This window comes from Canis lupus, chromosome 1, assembly GCF_048164855.1.
Source record: "Canis lupus baileyi chromosome 1, mCanLup2.hap1, whole genome shotgun sequence".
NCBI lineage: Eukaryota > Metazoa > Chordata > Mammalia > Carnivora > Canidae > Canis > Canis lupus.
This window is the reverse complement of record NC_132838.1, coordinates 103,611,971-103,626,785: the sequence shown is the minus strand read 5'-3', so window position 1 is coordinate 103,626,785 and position 14,815 is coordinate 103,611,971. Positions and strand designations below refer to the sequence as shown.

Sequence of the window (14,815 nt, the reverse complement as noted above, 5' to 3'; positions counted from 1 at the left end):
GTACAAAGAAAATCCACAATCCCAGGGTAGGAGGAAGGGTCATGCTTCCTTCTGAGAAATGATGATCTGTCTTCAAATCACCTCCCAGTCCCTGCCTTTTCCTGGATCATCCTCCTGGGATGGCCCCACTGGCTCCTCCAGGCACCAGACAGAGAGTCTCTGGATACACACCACCATGCCTCTTGAGACCTTCTTAAAAATGTCCAACCCATCGCAAGACTCAAGAAGTCTGTGTGCGTCAGCAGGTCAGCCTCCCCACTGCTCCTCCAAGCAGGCCCCCCTCTCCCCATTGCATTCCTCTCACCACCTCTAGATTAGAAGACCCTACTAATCACCAGGCTGGGCTTATCCTGTGGGATGCTCAAAACCCTCCCACACTCTCCTTCAGAAAGATATAAGTTGCACTATCTCATCTTTAAGGCTGTGACCATCAGGCCAGAGCTAAACCCACTAGCCCCAGCAAACACAACTCCCCTCTCACCCAAATACCTTCCCAAGCAACACACACTGAGCTACTCAACAATTCCACGCCTTTTCTCGGGCTGTCTCCTTAGCCAATCTGAACCTGGCCAACTCCTCCCCAACCTGCCAGATGGAGAAGCCATCCTGGCTCGTTCTGCTCAACTGTACATGTGTTTTGTATGATAGGTTCATGTGAGGCTTAAATACTGATCAGCACAACCCAGAGACCACATGAATGCTGGAATTTTACTACTAATTGTCAGTATTTCTTACAGTGTTAGTCTTTTCCAGACAGAAATTTGTTTGACTCTCTGCTGGTTAAAATCTTCCCATTGCCTTAAAATAGAAATCCCAAATGCTTACTTGGGGCTCAAAATCCTGCGTGACAAGGTCCTGGCCTCCTGATCACTCTCGGTTCTGAGAACAGCTCAAGATCTTTCTGGTTGAGGATGTCCCCCACTCTCGTCTCTGCATACCCCTGGCTTGTGCCTTCCATCATTCCATCCCCTAGAAGGACCTCTCATGACCAGGACCCAGGTTGTATGACATCTACATGTTACCGAATCTCATGGTTCCCTGTTTTCTTTTTTCTTCCAACTTGGAAGACTCTTATTAGACCATAGTAGAATTGTTTTCTCCCCTAAATATTTGTATTGTCTGTTGGTCACTAATCACAGCACATGAGTCCAGGGAAGGAGTGTGTCACCTCAACAATGAATCTCCAGTGCTGGGGACCATGACTGGATGTGATGACTTCTCACTAAACATGCTTGATTGCCAGCCTCGTAGAAGGAAGGAAAAAATTTGCATTTACAGAAACTCAGGAAAGGGAAGTGTCTCAGCCCGGGTCACACAGCCTCTGTGACAGGCAGGGGCAGAACTGGAACTGACATTGGACTGGCTCCCAGGCCCTGCCCTACCTCCCCAGCCTGGAGACCTGGTAAGATGGCCACTCTTTGGACATGGGATCTGTGAGGAAAAGGTAGAGGGAATGGGGTCTGGGGAGACTCACATCTGGTCTGCAAGGTCCCAGGGATTTCTGCTGTGGGACCACCCTTCAGGGAGAGCAAAGCAAGGCCCTAGGCAGGGCTGTGAGGCTGCTCATGAGAGACCCGTGACGGGGAACACAGGGCCTGGGCCCCGTCACCCCCTGAGTATCTGTCCATCTTGTAGGCTCTGAGGACTTTATAAGCTGTCTGCACCTCTGGGGACCATGGGAAGCAGCACCAGCACCCTGAACCTCACTGTCCTTCTCTACCTCGGTAAGATCTTTGGAAAACAGAAGGGATGGGGTTGTCCTCTCCCTACTCCCAAGTCCTGGTCCCTGGGAGACCCCAGGTTGGGGAGGATAGGAGGGGGCAGAACTTCTGGAGGAGAAGTGTACTGAGCCCCAAAGTGACCCCAGGGTCCCACCCAGGCCTGGAGCAACTACGTGTGGGTGGAAGGACCCATTCACAGGCACTCTCTTCCAGGGCTGTGTTGGGGACCATGGGACCAGGCACAGGCAGGTGAGTCCTCCTCAGACATCCTGCTTCTGCCCATAACCCCAGGACAGCTGGGGGCAGAGGGTCAAGGATGATGATGACCAGTGTGGGAGGGGCCTTGGGGTGGCAGGGGGGAAAATAAGGCATGAAAGGCACCTTTGCAACTATGCATCTGATTCCTTTCCAGGGACCCTCCCCAAGCCCTCTATCTGGGCTGACCCAGGCCTCATGGCCACCAAGGGGAGCTCTGTGACCCTCTGGTGTCAGACGTCTCTGCAGGCTGATGCTTACTATCTGTTTAAAGAGAGGGTCTCTAGGTATTTTTACATGGAGATCTCCCAGGATTCCAAAACCAAAGCCAGTTACTCCATTGAATCCATGAGCGCACATGAGGCAGGGCGATACCAGTGTGCATATCAGATCAGGAAGAGCTGGTCACAGCGGAGTGACCTCCTGACCCTGGTGGTGACAGGTAAGGGCAGGTGCTGACCCGACCTCTGGGGCCCCTCCTCCAGGCTGAAGAGAATGGAATGTGGTCTCAGGGGACCCCTTGCTCACAGCACAGAGTACATGGAGTACATGGGTTGACTGCCCGCTGTAACATAGCTCCCTCCTTCTCTCTCAGGAGTATTTGGGGCACCCACCCTCTCAGCTAACCCAGGCCCTGTGGTGGCCTCAGGAGTGAACATGTCCCTCTCCTGTAGTTCACGTTACCCATGGTACTCATTCCATCTGCTGAAGGAGCAGGGAGCTGATGTGCCCCAACACCTGGATTTGACGATCCTTCGTGAGAGGTACCGGGCACTCTTCCCTGTGGGTCCTGTGAACACCTCCCATGGGGGCACCTACAGATGCTACATTTCTGAACAGTCGTACCCGTATTCATGGTCACACCCCAGTGACCCCCTGCACCTTCAGGTCACAGGTGAGGCAGTCCCTGCTGCACCCCATCTTTCTCCTGGGCCCATATGACTGACCTAAGCCATATGCCCAATAGAGCACTGGGAGTGATGCAGGCTGGGTGACACTGGCCTCCTAGGGCCAGAACTACAGGTTGGAGGCTTTGGGAGGGACCCACGGTAGCTTCATGTAGCCTTGGGCCCAATGTGGGTCTGGGTCCCCTCAGTGCCACTGTGCCCTTCCATGCAGGTGCCTACAGGGAGCCTTCACTCATGGCCCAGCCGGGCTCACTGGTTCATTCTGGAGACAACCTGACCCTGCAGTGTCGCTCAGAAGCTGGCTTTGATAGATTCGCTCTGACCAAGGATGAGGAGCTCAGACCTGCCCAGCATCTGGATGGTCAACCCAGCCCCGACTTCCCCCTGGACCCTGTGAGCCGCACCCACGGGGGCCGGTACAGGTGCTACAGTGGACACAACCTCTCCTCCACGTGGTCAGCACCCAGTGCCCCTCTGGACATCCTGATCACAGGTGAGGAGCCCCCTGCCCCATGTCCTGTCTGCTGAAGGCTCAGGGGCCACTGTCACCCCTGGGTGATGGGGTCCGGGGAGAGGGTCAGGAGCACAGGCTGAGATGGGGCCATGTTCTAGGGACAGGGGCTGAAAAATGGCCGGTGAGGGTCATGGAGATGAAGGACATCCACTCAGAGAGACAAGAGGAGCTGAGAGGGGGTCCCACACAGAGTCTCTGGAGAGACGAAGGTGGTCCCCCAGCTGGGTCAAGGGCGTATGTGGAGAGGCAGGCCTCTACACATCACGACCTTCCTTTTCCCCAGGAATATACCCAAAACCATCCCTCTCAGCCCAGCCTGGGCCTTCAGTATCCTGGGGAGAGAATGTGACCCTGCAGTGTCGCTCTGAGATCTGGTTCAATACCTTCCACCTGTCCAAGGAGGGGTCCCTTGCTCCTCCCCAGCACCTTCATCTGCAGGATACAGCTATACCGTATGAGGTCAACTTCACCCTGAATCCTGTGACCTCAGACCACCAGGGGACCTACAGGTGCTACAGCTCACACAACTCCTCCCCCTACCTGTTGTCAAGTCCCAGTGACTCCCTGGAGCTCTTGGTCTCAGGTGAGGGGCCCCTGACCCTCTCCCTCTGTGTCCTCATGGTCAGCTCGGGGACCTGCCCATAGGGCAGTGCTAGCCTGGGATGGGAGTGAGGGGTCACAGAATTAGGAGATCATCCAGAGGAGACCTCAGCTCTCAGGGGGATAGTTAGGACAACACCATCCCTGACTTCTCCCCTTCCCCTGAGGCCCTGTAGTGACAGGGGAGTGATGTAGACTGGAGAGGACTCAGGGCTGACAGAAGGGAAGAAGGCCAGAGGCCCTTCCCGCTCATTCTCCTCCAGTCTCCAGTCCTAGGAGCCGCTCCTCCGGAGACACCAACACCAGAGTGTGTGACCAGCAGAGGCTGGACCCCTGGAGGGACCAAGGTCACCCTCTCTGGCATGGCTTGTGTCTGGCGTGACCACAGGGCTCTGGGGTCTCTTAGCCTGGGCCAGATGGCAGGTGGAGTGAGGGCAGAGAGAGAGGATGGGGCCCAATTGGGGAGAAGCCCTGCTCCTCCCACCCTGTCCAGGTCCCCAGGAGGCTCTGAGGATGCACCCCTCTTCCCACACGGGGTAAGCCAGGTCGCTGTCAGGAGGTGGTGGGTGGGAGGAGCTCAGCCTTGGCTTGCCTCAGTCACTTCCTGAGATTACACCCCAGAGAAGTTGCTTGTCACTGGGACAATCCCTCTGATAGCAAACGTGACTGCAAAGTGCAAGAAGGTGGTTTCATCACTGTGTGGGACCAGGGGCGGGGTGGGTGAGCGGGCACACACACAGGGGGAGTCTGACTTCTCCTTCACAGATGGCAAGGGGGGCTCAGCCTGAGAGTGGCTGTGGAGTCTGGGCAAGAACAAGGCTTGGAAGTCACACCCCCAGGTTCAGCCCTCAGCTCTGCTACTTCCCAGCTGCAGGATCCTGGACAAGTCATGTCCCTCTCCCAGGCCCAGGCCCAGGCTCACAATCTGCACAACAGGGCTCTCACCACCTCCCTCAGGGCTGCTGTGAGATTTTGGTGAAAGCCGTCAGCCCCCCACAGGTGCACACACTCCAGGTCCCCACAGGTTCCTCTGGGGGTGTCAGGCTGTGCAGTGCAGGAGACAGGCCTGGGCTTGGGTTTGGTGGGCAGGTCTCCACTTCAGTGTTCTGCCCAGAGGGTAAGGGGACAGCATGAAGAACCCCAAAATCCCACAAGGGAACCCTCATCCCTGGTTCCAATCCCAGCCCTGCCACCTCCACGCTGTGCAACCTGAAACATGTGATTGACCTCTCTGTGCCTGTTTCTGTCTGTGGAGCAGATGGGAGGAACAGCAATCCCCTGCTGCATTGCATGATGGTTGTCAGAGTCAGAGGGGAGTGTAGAGAGCCCAGCAGGTGACTGGCACACAGTAGACGCTCAGTTAAATGGCATCACTGACTCATTCATGCTGTAGCTCCTGCTCAAGCCTCAGACCAGTACCTGTACATCCTTGTTGGGGCCTTAGTGGCCTTCGTCCTGCTGCTCTGCCTCCTCGTCCTCTTCCTGGTCCGACAGAGGCATCGAGGCAAAGGCAGGAAGCCGGGTAAGAAGGAGCTGAAGGGCCCCAGGGATAGTGGTGCCCCATGGGCTGACCGAGGGTGAGCTCAGGGCAGTGGCCAGAGGGAACCCAGAGAGGTGGGAAGGCCAGCGTAGGACTCCAGGATCTCCCAATGAGAAACCCAGAAAGAGGGGTCCATGTGAATATACTTGTGAATATTTCTTTTGCCTTTTCAAGCTTATGAAATGTTTGAACACATATACAAGCTTTGTTTATTTAGAACCCTTTCCTCTTGAATTCTACTTGGTGATGGGCAGGGAATATGTAGAGCCTCAGCTTAAGGTGGCCCCAGGGGGGTTCTGGGATGGGGGGGCCTGAGGCTGATTTCCCACTTTCTGCAGCAGCGGCAGCAGCAGTGCCTGAGGACAGAGGCCTGCCCAGGAGGTAAGACCTGTCCCAGACCCCGCTCCCGCTGGCTAGTGGCCCACTCACCGCCCCTAACACCCTCTCTCCTCCCCAGCTCCAGTCCTGCTGCCACCACCCAGGAGGAGAACTTGTGTAAGGGGAAGTGTGGAGCTGCCCGGGGCTGGGGGTAGGGGGGCCCAGAGATGTGGGGGGTGGTCAGTGGAGGCAGGGATTGGCGGGAAATGGATCTGATCTGGTGTGGTTCAGCATCTGATTCTGTGTGGCTTTGTAACATCACTGACCCTCTCTGGGCTCCTGCCATGTGAGATCTCAGGGCATCCTAGTAAGAGGGGCCACCTTGTTCTGTCCTCACCAGATGCCGTCATAAAAGACACGCAGCCTGAGGACAGCCAGCAGGACAGCCAGGTGAGCTCCCTGTGCTCCTGACCAGGGCACCCCCTGCCTCCCTGTGCATGCTCCACCCCACAGTGGGCCTTCCCTTCTGGAAGCACCGCGGTCTGTGGTGCTGCGACCCCACTCCCCCTGGCCTCCTCTGATCTCCAGCTGTTGGGACACTTGGGTGGAGTGGGCAGAACTGGAGGTGAGGACTGAACAGCCTGTGCGCTGTCCCCACAACCTATGGGCTGGCTCACACAGCTCACACTGGTCAGTGGGCTGAACCCCCTTGCCGGGGTGCCAGGGTCTGTCCATCCCTCCAACTGATGGCCTACTGCAATCCCTTCCTCCAGATTCCCACGGCCAACCACCCATGTCTGCACCACAGGCATTTCAACTTTGTACCCTGCCTCCCCAGATACCCTGACTGCAGGAGGGCAGGAGTGGGCTCAGGACCCTCAGACCCCCAGAGAGCACATCCTCTTCTCAGCCACGTGCCTTTCCTCTCCCCCTGCTCCAGGTGGCTATATCTGAGGACCAGCAAGATGTGATCTATATCCAACTGAACCATCTGACCCTCCGACAGGAAACAAGTGCATCCTCTCCCTCCCAATCAGAGGAGCCCCCAGAGGAGCCCAGTGTGTATGCTGCTCTGGCCTTCTACTAGCCCAGAAGGACCCAGACCCCACACTCGAGGTCTTAAGACTCCCTACAGGGACCCCGGAAGGCACAGGAGCTGCTCACAGCAGGTACCACTTGACCCCAGCCAGCCTGGAGGCAGGACAAGGACCACCAGGAACTTCCTGGGGTCTTACGAGAGTCGATTGCTTCCAGAATTCCCATCAGTACACAGCTCATCTTAGTTTCTGTAAGATGCCAAGGAAATGCTAACATCATTTATTACCACATGGTAACCTTGTGGCGTGGGGGAACCCAGCACTAAGCTGGAAGGACTGGGGACCTCCTGCAGGCTCCATGGCAGCCTGGCAGCGTCCCAGGCCATCACTGACCTCAGAGCTCAGCAGTGCCACAGCCCATGAGGGGTTGCTCAATGCCAAGGGCTTTGTGTTTCCTGAGACCAAGCCCCTTCCTCCTCTGCCTGATCCAACTTCTCAGCAAGACAGAGAAAATGGAAGCCAGTCTTCTTCCTGACTCACTGGGTTCACAAACTCCAGATGCAGGGGGGATGGAGCAGGGTGCCTCAGCCATTTTCCCCACACCGAAATAAGCTTTGAAACTGGCCTGTCCTTCCTGTCCAATGCTCCCCAGCAAAACCCAATTAAACTGTTTCATTCTCACTTGTAACCCAAGGTTCAGCGCTCAGTTGCCAACCTGAACCCGACTTCTTTTTGCCAAGGCTAGAAGGGCTGGGTTGACCATGCCAACCAACCTCCACCCACACTTTCCCTGCTCCCTCGCTCACCACCATGCAAATAGGTGGCTTGAGAACTTCCCCCTAGCACAGCTGGCATCCCCACTGAAATAAGGAAGTGGTGTGTTTGTGTTGCTCAGGAGTGTACCAGATTATACCCATGCCCCAAGGAACAAGGAACAAGGACCACCTGCTGGGAGGGTCCTGGTTGGAGGACCCAGCCATCATTTTTTCCCACCACAGGGAGCTGTATGTTCAGAACAGGGAGACACACCAATAAACCAATAAACGATTCCAAAACACTGTTTTATTATTGGCCTAGAAAACTAGATAATCCACGGGCCCTGAAAGGGATGGAAGGGTGGGTTCAGTCCTCCTCTTCGTCATCACCGGCTCCAGCCCCACCCTGGCCCTTCTTGGCATTCTTCCTCTTCACGCGGCCTGGGCGGCCACCCCCATACGGAGAACGGAGGGAGAAGTCGATGTGCTTCTGGGAGTCCAGGCGGACAATGAAGGACGGGATGTTCACTACCTGCTTTCGGACCCTGGAGGGGGGATGGCAGGTGAGGGAATGAGAGGTCAGCCTCTCCCCTCTGGTGTTCTTCCCCTCTAGCACCTGTGTGTTCTGTAGAGTTTTATTTTTATTTTAAAGATTTTATTTATTTATTCATGATAGTCACACAGAGAGAGAGAGGCAGAGACATAGGCAGAGGGAGAAGCAGGCTCCATGCAGGGAGCCCGATGTGGGATTCGATCCCGGGTCTTCAGGATCACGCCCTGGGCCAAAGGCAGGCGCCAAACCGCTGCGCCACCCAGGGATCCCAAGTTTTAGAATATCACTGAACTCAAACGTGTGGAGCTTCTGGTTTGCATTGTGGATGCATTCAGGAGGAACTCAAGACCACAAAGGAAGGAGGGGAGCCAGTGGCAGCCAGTAATTCCAGGGTCTGATTTTCAAAGTGAAGTGTGCCAGACACTGGGCTTTACTATCTATCTAAGGAGCAGCCTTACTGTCCTTCACCTGAGACTCCAGTCTACAAAATCTGACAAAGGTCAAACTGAGCACCCAGATAAAAGACCCATCTGCCCTGTCTTCTTGAGCCAGCCAGACTCCCACAGGCCCCAGCACTTGACCATCAGACCATGGACTGTGGTCAACTCACCAACACGGACAGTGTGTCAGGACACGATAACCACCAGGCTCCTGAATGATTCCACAAGTGGGCCCAACTGAACCCACACACCCACCCAAACCAGTAGAGATCCAATGACTTCTCTGTTCACCAGGCACACCGGGAACGGTTACCTGTCTGGCTGCATGCATGCCTGTAGAAGCCTTCGCAAGGTGTACGGCTTAGGCCGCAGTGACCCTTGCGCTGGGCTACGGGGCAGGGGATGAGGCTCTCCCCAGCAACCCATGAGCACTTTGCAGGTGTCAATCTGTACCCTCAAGGTGTGTTCACACCTTTGTCACCTCCGAGGGCTGCATAGGGGATAAGGACAGCAAGCTTAGTGAGGGCAACCACCAAGGAGGATGGAGAAGATAGACCCCTAGATGTGTTACCTGATATGGCGCTGGCGGATCAGCACACGGGCATGGTGGATGGACTTGGCCAAGCCCAGCTTAAAGACCTGGGTCTGCAGGCGTCTCTCTAAGAAATCCTCGATCTTCAGGCCCAGAATGTAATCCAACTTCATTTTGCCCTCATCCAGCACCCCGATGCGTACAAGTCGGCGCAGTAGGGCATTACCTGATAGGAGGGGAAGGAAGCACTGATCACTTTAGACATCTTGGATTCAAACCCACCTCTTGAGGAGCTCCATTATCATGGAGCTGTGATACGAGCAGAAGTTAAGAACCAATTCTGATAAAAGATTTTAACATAGCAGCCACTGTGTAACCTCTGCGGTCCTCACACAATCCAAAGGCAAATCATAATGATCATACCCATCTTACCAAGGAGGGCAGGTGACCACACACACCTCTGCTCTCATCTGAAAAAGGAGTAGAACCTTCCCTGGAATTGTCAGGAGAGAAATGACACAATCCCTGCAAAAGGACTTAGTAACCCCTGTAAAACTCTGCTGCTGTTGCTAAACCATTACTCACAGTGACACATAATGGTCAAGGGCTAACCCGCTGCAGTCAAAAAAGCCCTACTAGTCAGATCTGAGGCTAAACACCACCCTCCTTACCAATAATACTAGACTGTCAGTACCTAGTTTCTAGGCCTGAGAAAAATCCCAAACTGGCCACGTGTTTGAGTATCTGTTACTCGATTTACTATTTTACCTGTGGTTTTCCACTAAAAAATTATCATGTGGTTTTAACAATGCATGGCAAGAAGTGACCCAGCAGCCCCAGGCACAGGAGGCCCTGCTATGTGTCCATGGCTCCAGATGGCTCCATGGGGGACTGCCCTTAGGACCCTGGGGGCAAACCCTGGCCCAGAGCTCATACTCACTGGGATTACCACAGACTCATAGCAAATCAACACCTTGTCATGGGGTAAAGGCCCAACCCTTTCCCCCCTGCTTTCCCTTAAAGAGGATGTTATGAAGTAACCATTATTTCTATTCAAGCAAGCTCCATATTATTGGTCATTTCCAATATTCTCTGCATCGTGACCTCTTGCCCGCAAGGAAAGCTGCAGGACTTTATGAAGACACTGAAAGTCTTAGCACACTTAATGGAAAAGAGATAGGATCAAAATGGAGAAACACTATCTTTCCCAATACCCCAAATTGTAACATGGCATTTTTTTTGCAGTAATAAGCGTTGAACTTAAGACGATATCTCCCATTTACAAAAACAAAGATTTAAAAATAGATTTAACCAAATGAAAAGCCTGTATACCAAAAATGATAATATTCCATAGTCATGGTTTGGAAAAATATTGTTAAAATACCCACACTACTACCCAAAATAATAAATAACTTCATTGCAATCTCTTTTTTTTTTTTTAATTTTTATTTATTTATGATAGTCACACAGAGAGAGAGAGGCAGAGACATAGGCAGAGGGAGAAGCAGGCTCCATGCACCGGGAGCCCGACGTGGGATTCGATCCCGGGTCTCCAGGATCACGCCCTGGGCCAAAGGCAGGCGCTAAACCGCTGCGCCACCCAGGGATCCCTCATTGCAATCTCTACCAGCGTTCCAATGGTATTTTCCCACAGAAGCAGAAAAATCCTGAAATTTGTATGGAATCATAAAAGAGACCAAAACAATCTTGAAAAAGAAAATGTTTGTAAATCATGTATCTGACAAGGGGTTGACACCAAAAATACAAGCTATTCCTACAACTCGATAGCAAAAAAACTCCACAAACGTAATTAAAAATGGGAGGGGGGGAGGGCGAGCATCCAAATAGACATTTTCCCAAAGACCCAGAAGGCCAATGGCCAACAGGTGCTTATTATCATCACTGATCATCAGGGAAATTCCAATCAAAACCACAACGAGGTTGCCTCACACCTGTCAGAAAGGCTAGGATTAAATGCAAGAGACATCAGTGCTGGTTGAGGATGTGGATTAAAGGGAATCCCTGTGCAGGGTTGGTGGGAATGCAGTGGCACAATCACTATGGAAAACAGTACGGAGGTTCCTCAAAAGACAAAAACAGAACGATGACACGCAACAATCCCACTTCTGGGCATTTAAAAATTTTTAAAAAAATATTTTATTTGTGTGTGAGAGAGAGAGAGAGAGAGAGGAGAGAGAGAGGCAGAGACACAGGCAGAGGGAGAAGCAGGCTCCATGCAGGGAGCCCGATGTGGGACTGGATCCCCAGTCTCCAGGATCACGCCCTGGGCCCAAAGGCAGGCACTAAACCGCTGAGCCACCCACGGATCTCATACTTCTGGTTATTTATCCAAAGGATATGAAATTGCTAACTGGAAGAGAAGCTCCCTTGCAGATTATTTCCAAGGGCCACGACACAAACAATGTGAGAGCCCACGGATGGTTGAACAAGTAACAAAGGTGGTAAGATGCACACACTGGGGTGGAGGTGTGGGGGTATTCCTCAGCCACAGTAAGAACAAAATCTCACCACCTAGAACGTGGATGGACCCTGAGGACATTGTGCCAAGTGGACTAAATCAATTCCCATGATCTTGCTTATACAGAGACTAAACAAAACCATCATCACCACCAAAATACACATCAAGTTCATAAAGAATAGATTATGGTGGTTGCCAGAGGCACAGGGGGGATGGGTCAAGGTGTTCAAATGATAAACTTCCAGTTAGGATACTGAATATTGCTAAGTTGCTAAAATAACATTTTTAAAGACTGTGACAGAAATTAACTAGATTTATTGTAATCATTTCATGGCATATAGAAATACCAAATCACTGCTATACATCATACCCTAGTTTAAAAAAACCCAGTAACATTCAAATACTAATACAAAAAAGACACTCATAGGCAATTGGGATTACCTACCAGTAAGACACTTACGCCTTTTTGTTCTTATGCTAGAAAACACAAACTTGCTGAGAATTCAAACTTTATAATCTCTTTAGAGACTTCTAGGGAAAATAAGACCACCATCATCAGAAACAAACGTTATTTCTTGTTTAGTATTAAACCACCTACACACTGAGGAAAGCCAGCATCCCATCAACACCAGAACAGCCTTATCTACATATAAGAACTAAAATAATTTTCAATGCACACTGAATAAACTTTGCATCTTCAACAGGAGTATGTCCAACCACTGAAAGATCACGTGGGCTCCGTTTGGCCAAAACAAGAATCAGGACATTTTACAAACGTAAAAGCAATGAGGACAATTCTCAGACGCATACGTCTTTCCCTGTCATCATGACACAAGGCAACTCAAGTACTTCAGTTTCTGATCTGAAAAACGGATGCAATACCAGTTTCTTTACGGCTGCCGTGAGAATAGGATGAAGCCCACACCTGAATGAACCCTCTGCCACATGTTGGCTGTTGGTTTAAGAGTCAGTCTCTTGAACAGGCAAGCAGAGAAGTTTTCTGCCCAAAGTCATAGGCCTCGGTGGGATGGATTGGACCCCAGGCTCTATGAGTGAGACACCTCTCCAATAGACTGGCAGAGCTTCCAGGGTTCCTCCTTCTTGTCCCTTGGAGTTAAATGCCTTATTTACTTGAAAGCCTACAACCTGTGGTGCTGCCTACCTCCTGTAACTCACTCCTCTTCTGCCACAGGGAACCACAAGTACTCCTGGGTTACCTGCTGCTCAACCCCACCACATGAATGCTTATCCAACCAAGGACCTGACCTGGCTCTATCTTCACAAAGTTCCTCCACCTTCAACTAGCTGTGGGATAGGGGAGGGGATTCCTGAATTTTCAGAATTGGGTAATGAATCTGCAATGTTAAACCGCCTTCAAGTCCTCCTCAATATAGAAAATGAAAGACCACCCACACTTAACAGTGACAACTCAAGTTTCCTTTTTAAGTATACACTGAGAAAGAAATCAAACTAGTAACTTTGAAAACTCAGGAAAAAACCAGGCATTATTCCCAGCCCCTCCTGCCTTTCACCATAAACCAAGATTCCCTAAGCTCAGGCCCAAAGCAACATCAGGATAGCCATTGAGGCAGCCAATTTTAGGGGTTGGCGCAAAACAAGCAACCTGTGTGGTAATTTACTCCCATATAAGCACTTATAAAACACAAGCTACCTCCTTCCAAACCAGTACGTTATCAAAGTCCTTTACCTTTCACAGGTAGCATTTCAACCGTAGGCCAAGTTCCCTAAGCTTCCTCTAAAAATCACAGCCCATCCACCACAGTTCGCCCCCCAGTCCCACTACAGTGAGAGGCCCCTGACTGCCCCTCTACCACTGTAAGGCTGCCGTGCAGATCCAACGACTCAGAAGAAGCACTTTAAAAGAATGCAGTTAGGGATGCCTGGGTAGCTCTGGCTGAGCGTCTGCCTTTGGCTTAGATCATGATCCTGGGATGGAATCCTGCATCAGGCTCCCTGCAAGGAACCTGCTTCGTCACGCACCCAAGGGAGAGGGGTACACCTGAATGCAGGCCTGCTATCTCCACCTCATCGGAGACAGGCCCGTGCACGCTCACACACACCTTCGAACAGGCGCCGCGGGTCCTTTTCGTCCAGCGTCAGCAGCTCCCGGGCGGCCTTGCGGATCTTGGCCAGGGTAAACTTGACCCTCCAGACCTCACGTTTGTTCCGGAGCCCGTACTCGCCTGCGGAGACAGGGCGCTGGCTGGCTGGGGGCCCGGCAGGTGGCGCAGAGCCAGCACGCGGCGGCCTCGCCCACCCCTCACCCGGAAGCGGAAGCCGGGTCCAGGCTACTCACCGATCAGTTTCAGTTCCTGGTCGAGGCGCGACTTCTCGAAGGGCCTCCGAGGGGTCACATAAGTCTTACGACACACCCAGCTCCGGGCCACTGGCATGTTGGCTCCGCGCGTCCGCCTGCGCGGGAGGGCAAGAAGGGCCCGTGTGGGCGTGGACGGCGCCTACGCGGCCCCCTAGAGAACCCACACTCCCGCGCTGCAGTCTCATCTGACCGTCTCCGACCTCGCAACCCACCCCCTGACCCGCGGGCACAACACACTACTCCTTACCGTGAGCTCCCAGACCGGAGAAAGAGAAGCACGCGGCCCCCGAGCACGCTTTTATAGCAACGCCGCGGCCTGGTGACGTCAGCGCGCACGCCGCACATCTGCACCAATCAGAAGAGGCGTAGGCGGACGGGAAAAAGCATTCGAGACGAGAGGTTGGGCCAGAGCGACGAGCGCGCGCAGGCAGGCACGCCGGGAAGGGGGCAGTTGACCCGTCCGGCTGGCGAGCCTCTGCGTTGGGAGCTGGTGTCGGTGCTCCCGGGGCCGCGGTCGCTCCCGCTCGGTGGAGCTGGGGCCTGGCGACCTTCCAGGAGGGGCCCCGAAAGTTCCTGAGCCCCGATGTGGCCGGCTTTCATGTCGGAGGAGGAGCGTCCTGCTGAAGCACGGCCGGAGCCAGCAGGGCGCACCCCGGCTGCACACCTGGTCGGGCAGCAGGTGCACAGGCCCGGCCTCGGGGGCACATGGGTGCCCTGCCCGAACGCGCCCCCCGCACCCTCGCGTCCCGGCAGGACTGCAGTTCGACCTCCCTGGCGTCCTCATCCCAGGAGTTGGGCCTCACCTGAAGGCCCGCGCCTGGTGCC

At 53.4% G+C, this 14,815-nt stretch overlaps 2 protein-coding genes across 9 annotated transcripts; one reads left to right on the top strand and one right to left on the bottom strand.

Annotated features, from left to right (window-relative positions):
* Positions 1–365: 365 nt before the first annotated feature.
* LOC140643011 (leukocyte immunoglobulin-like receptor subfamily A member 6) lies at positions 366–7,948 on the top strand. 7 transcript variants are annotated; one of them, XR_012039395.1, is made up of 13 exons: positions 397–1,444; positions 1,636–1,724; positions 1,935–1,970; positions 2,134–2,418; positions 2,572–2,871; positions 3,096–3,377; positions 3,682–3,981; positions 5,392–5,520; positions 5,877–5,919; positions 5,996–6,033; positions 6,257–6,306; positions 6,797–7,025; positions 7,789–7,948. XR_012039395.1 is itself a non-coding variant. In XM_072844342.1 (12 exons), exons 2-12 carry the CDS (start codon positions 1,676–1,678, stop codon positions 6,941–6,943), a joined length of 1,659 nt encoding a protein of 552 aa, XP_072700443.1. In that variant the 5' UTR covers positions 386–1,402; positions 1,636–1,675; the 3' UTR covers positions 6,944–7,948. The 7 variants fall into 7 exon arrangements, 4 of the variants coding, with proteins under 4 accessions (XP_072700455.1, XP_072700443.1, XP_072700451.1 ...); XR_012039408.1 differs by lacking the exon at positions 7,789–7,948 and having other exon boundaries at positions 366–1,444; positions 3,682–3,907; positions 5,877–5,916; positions 6,797–6,842; XR_012039407.1 differs by lacking the exon at positions 7,789–7,948 and having other exon boundaries at positions 367–1,444; positions 3,682–3,907; positions 6,797–6,845.
* RPS9 (ribosomal protein S9) lies at positions 7,936–14,330 on the bottom strand. Of its 2 annotated transcripts, XR_012003277.1 has the most exons (6): positions 14,238–14,330; positions 13,970–14,085; positions 13,734–13,856; positions 9,213–9,399; positions 8,955–9,131; positions 7,936–8,193 (listed from the first exon to the last, which is right to left on the bottom strand). XR_012003277.1 is itself a non-coding variant. In XM_072767999.1 (5 exons), exons 2-5 carry the CDS (start codon positions 14,064–14,066, stop codon positions 8,016–8,018), a joined length of 585 nt encoding a protein of 194 aa, XP_072624100.1. In that variant the 5' UTR covers positions 14,067–14,085; positions 14,238–14,330; the 3' UTR covers positions 7,936–8,015. The 2 variants fall into 2 exon arrangements, 1 of the variants encoding a protein (XP_072624100.1); XM_072767999.1 differs by lacking the exon at positions 8,955–9,131.
* Positions 14,331–14,815: the final 485 nt, after the last annotated feature.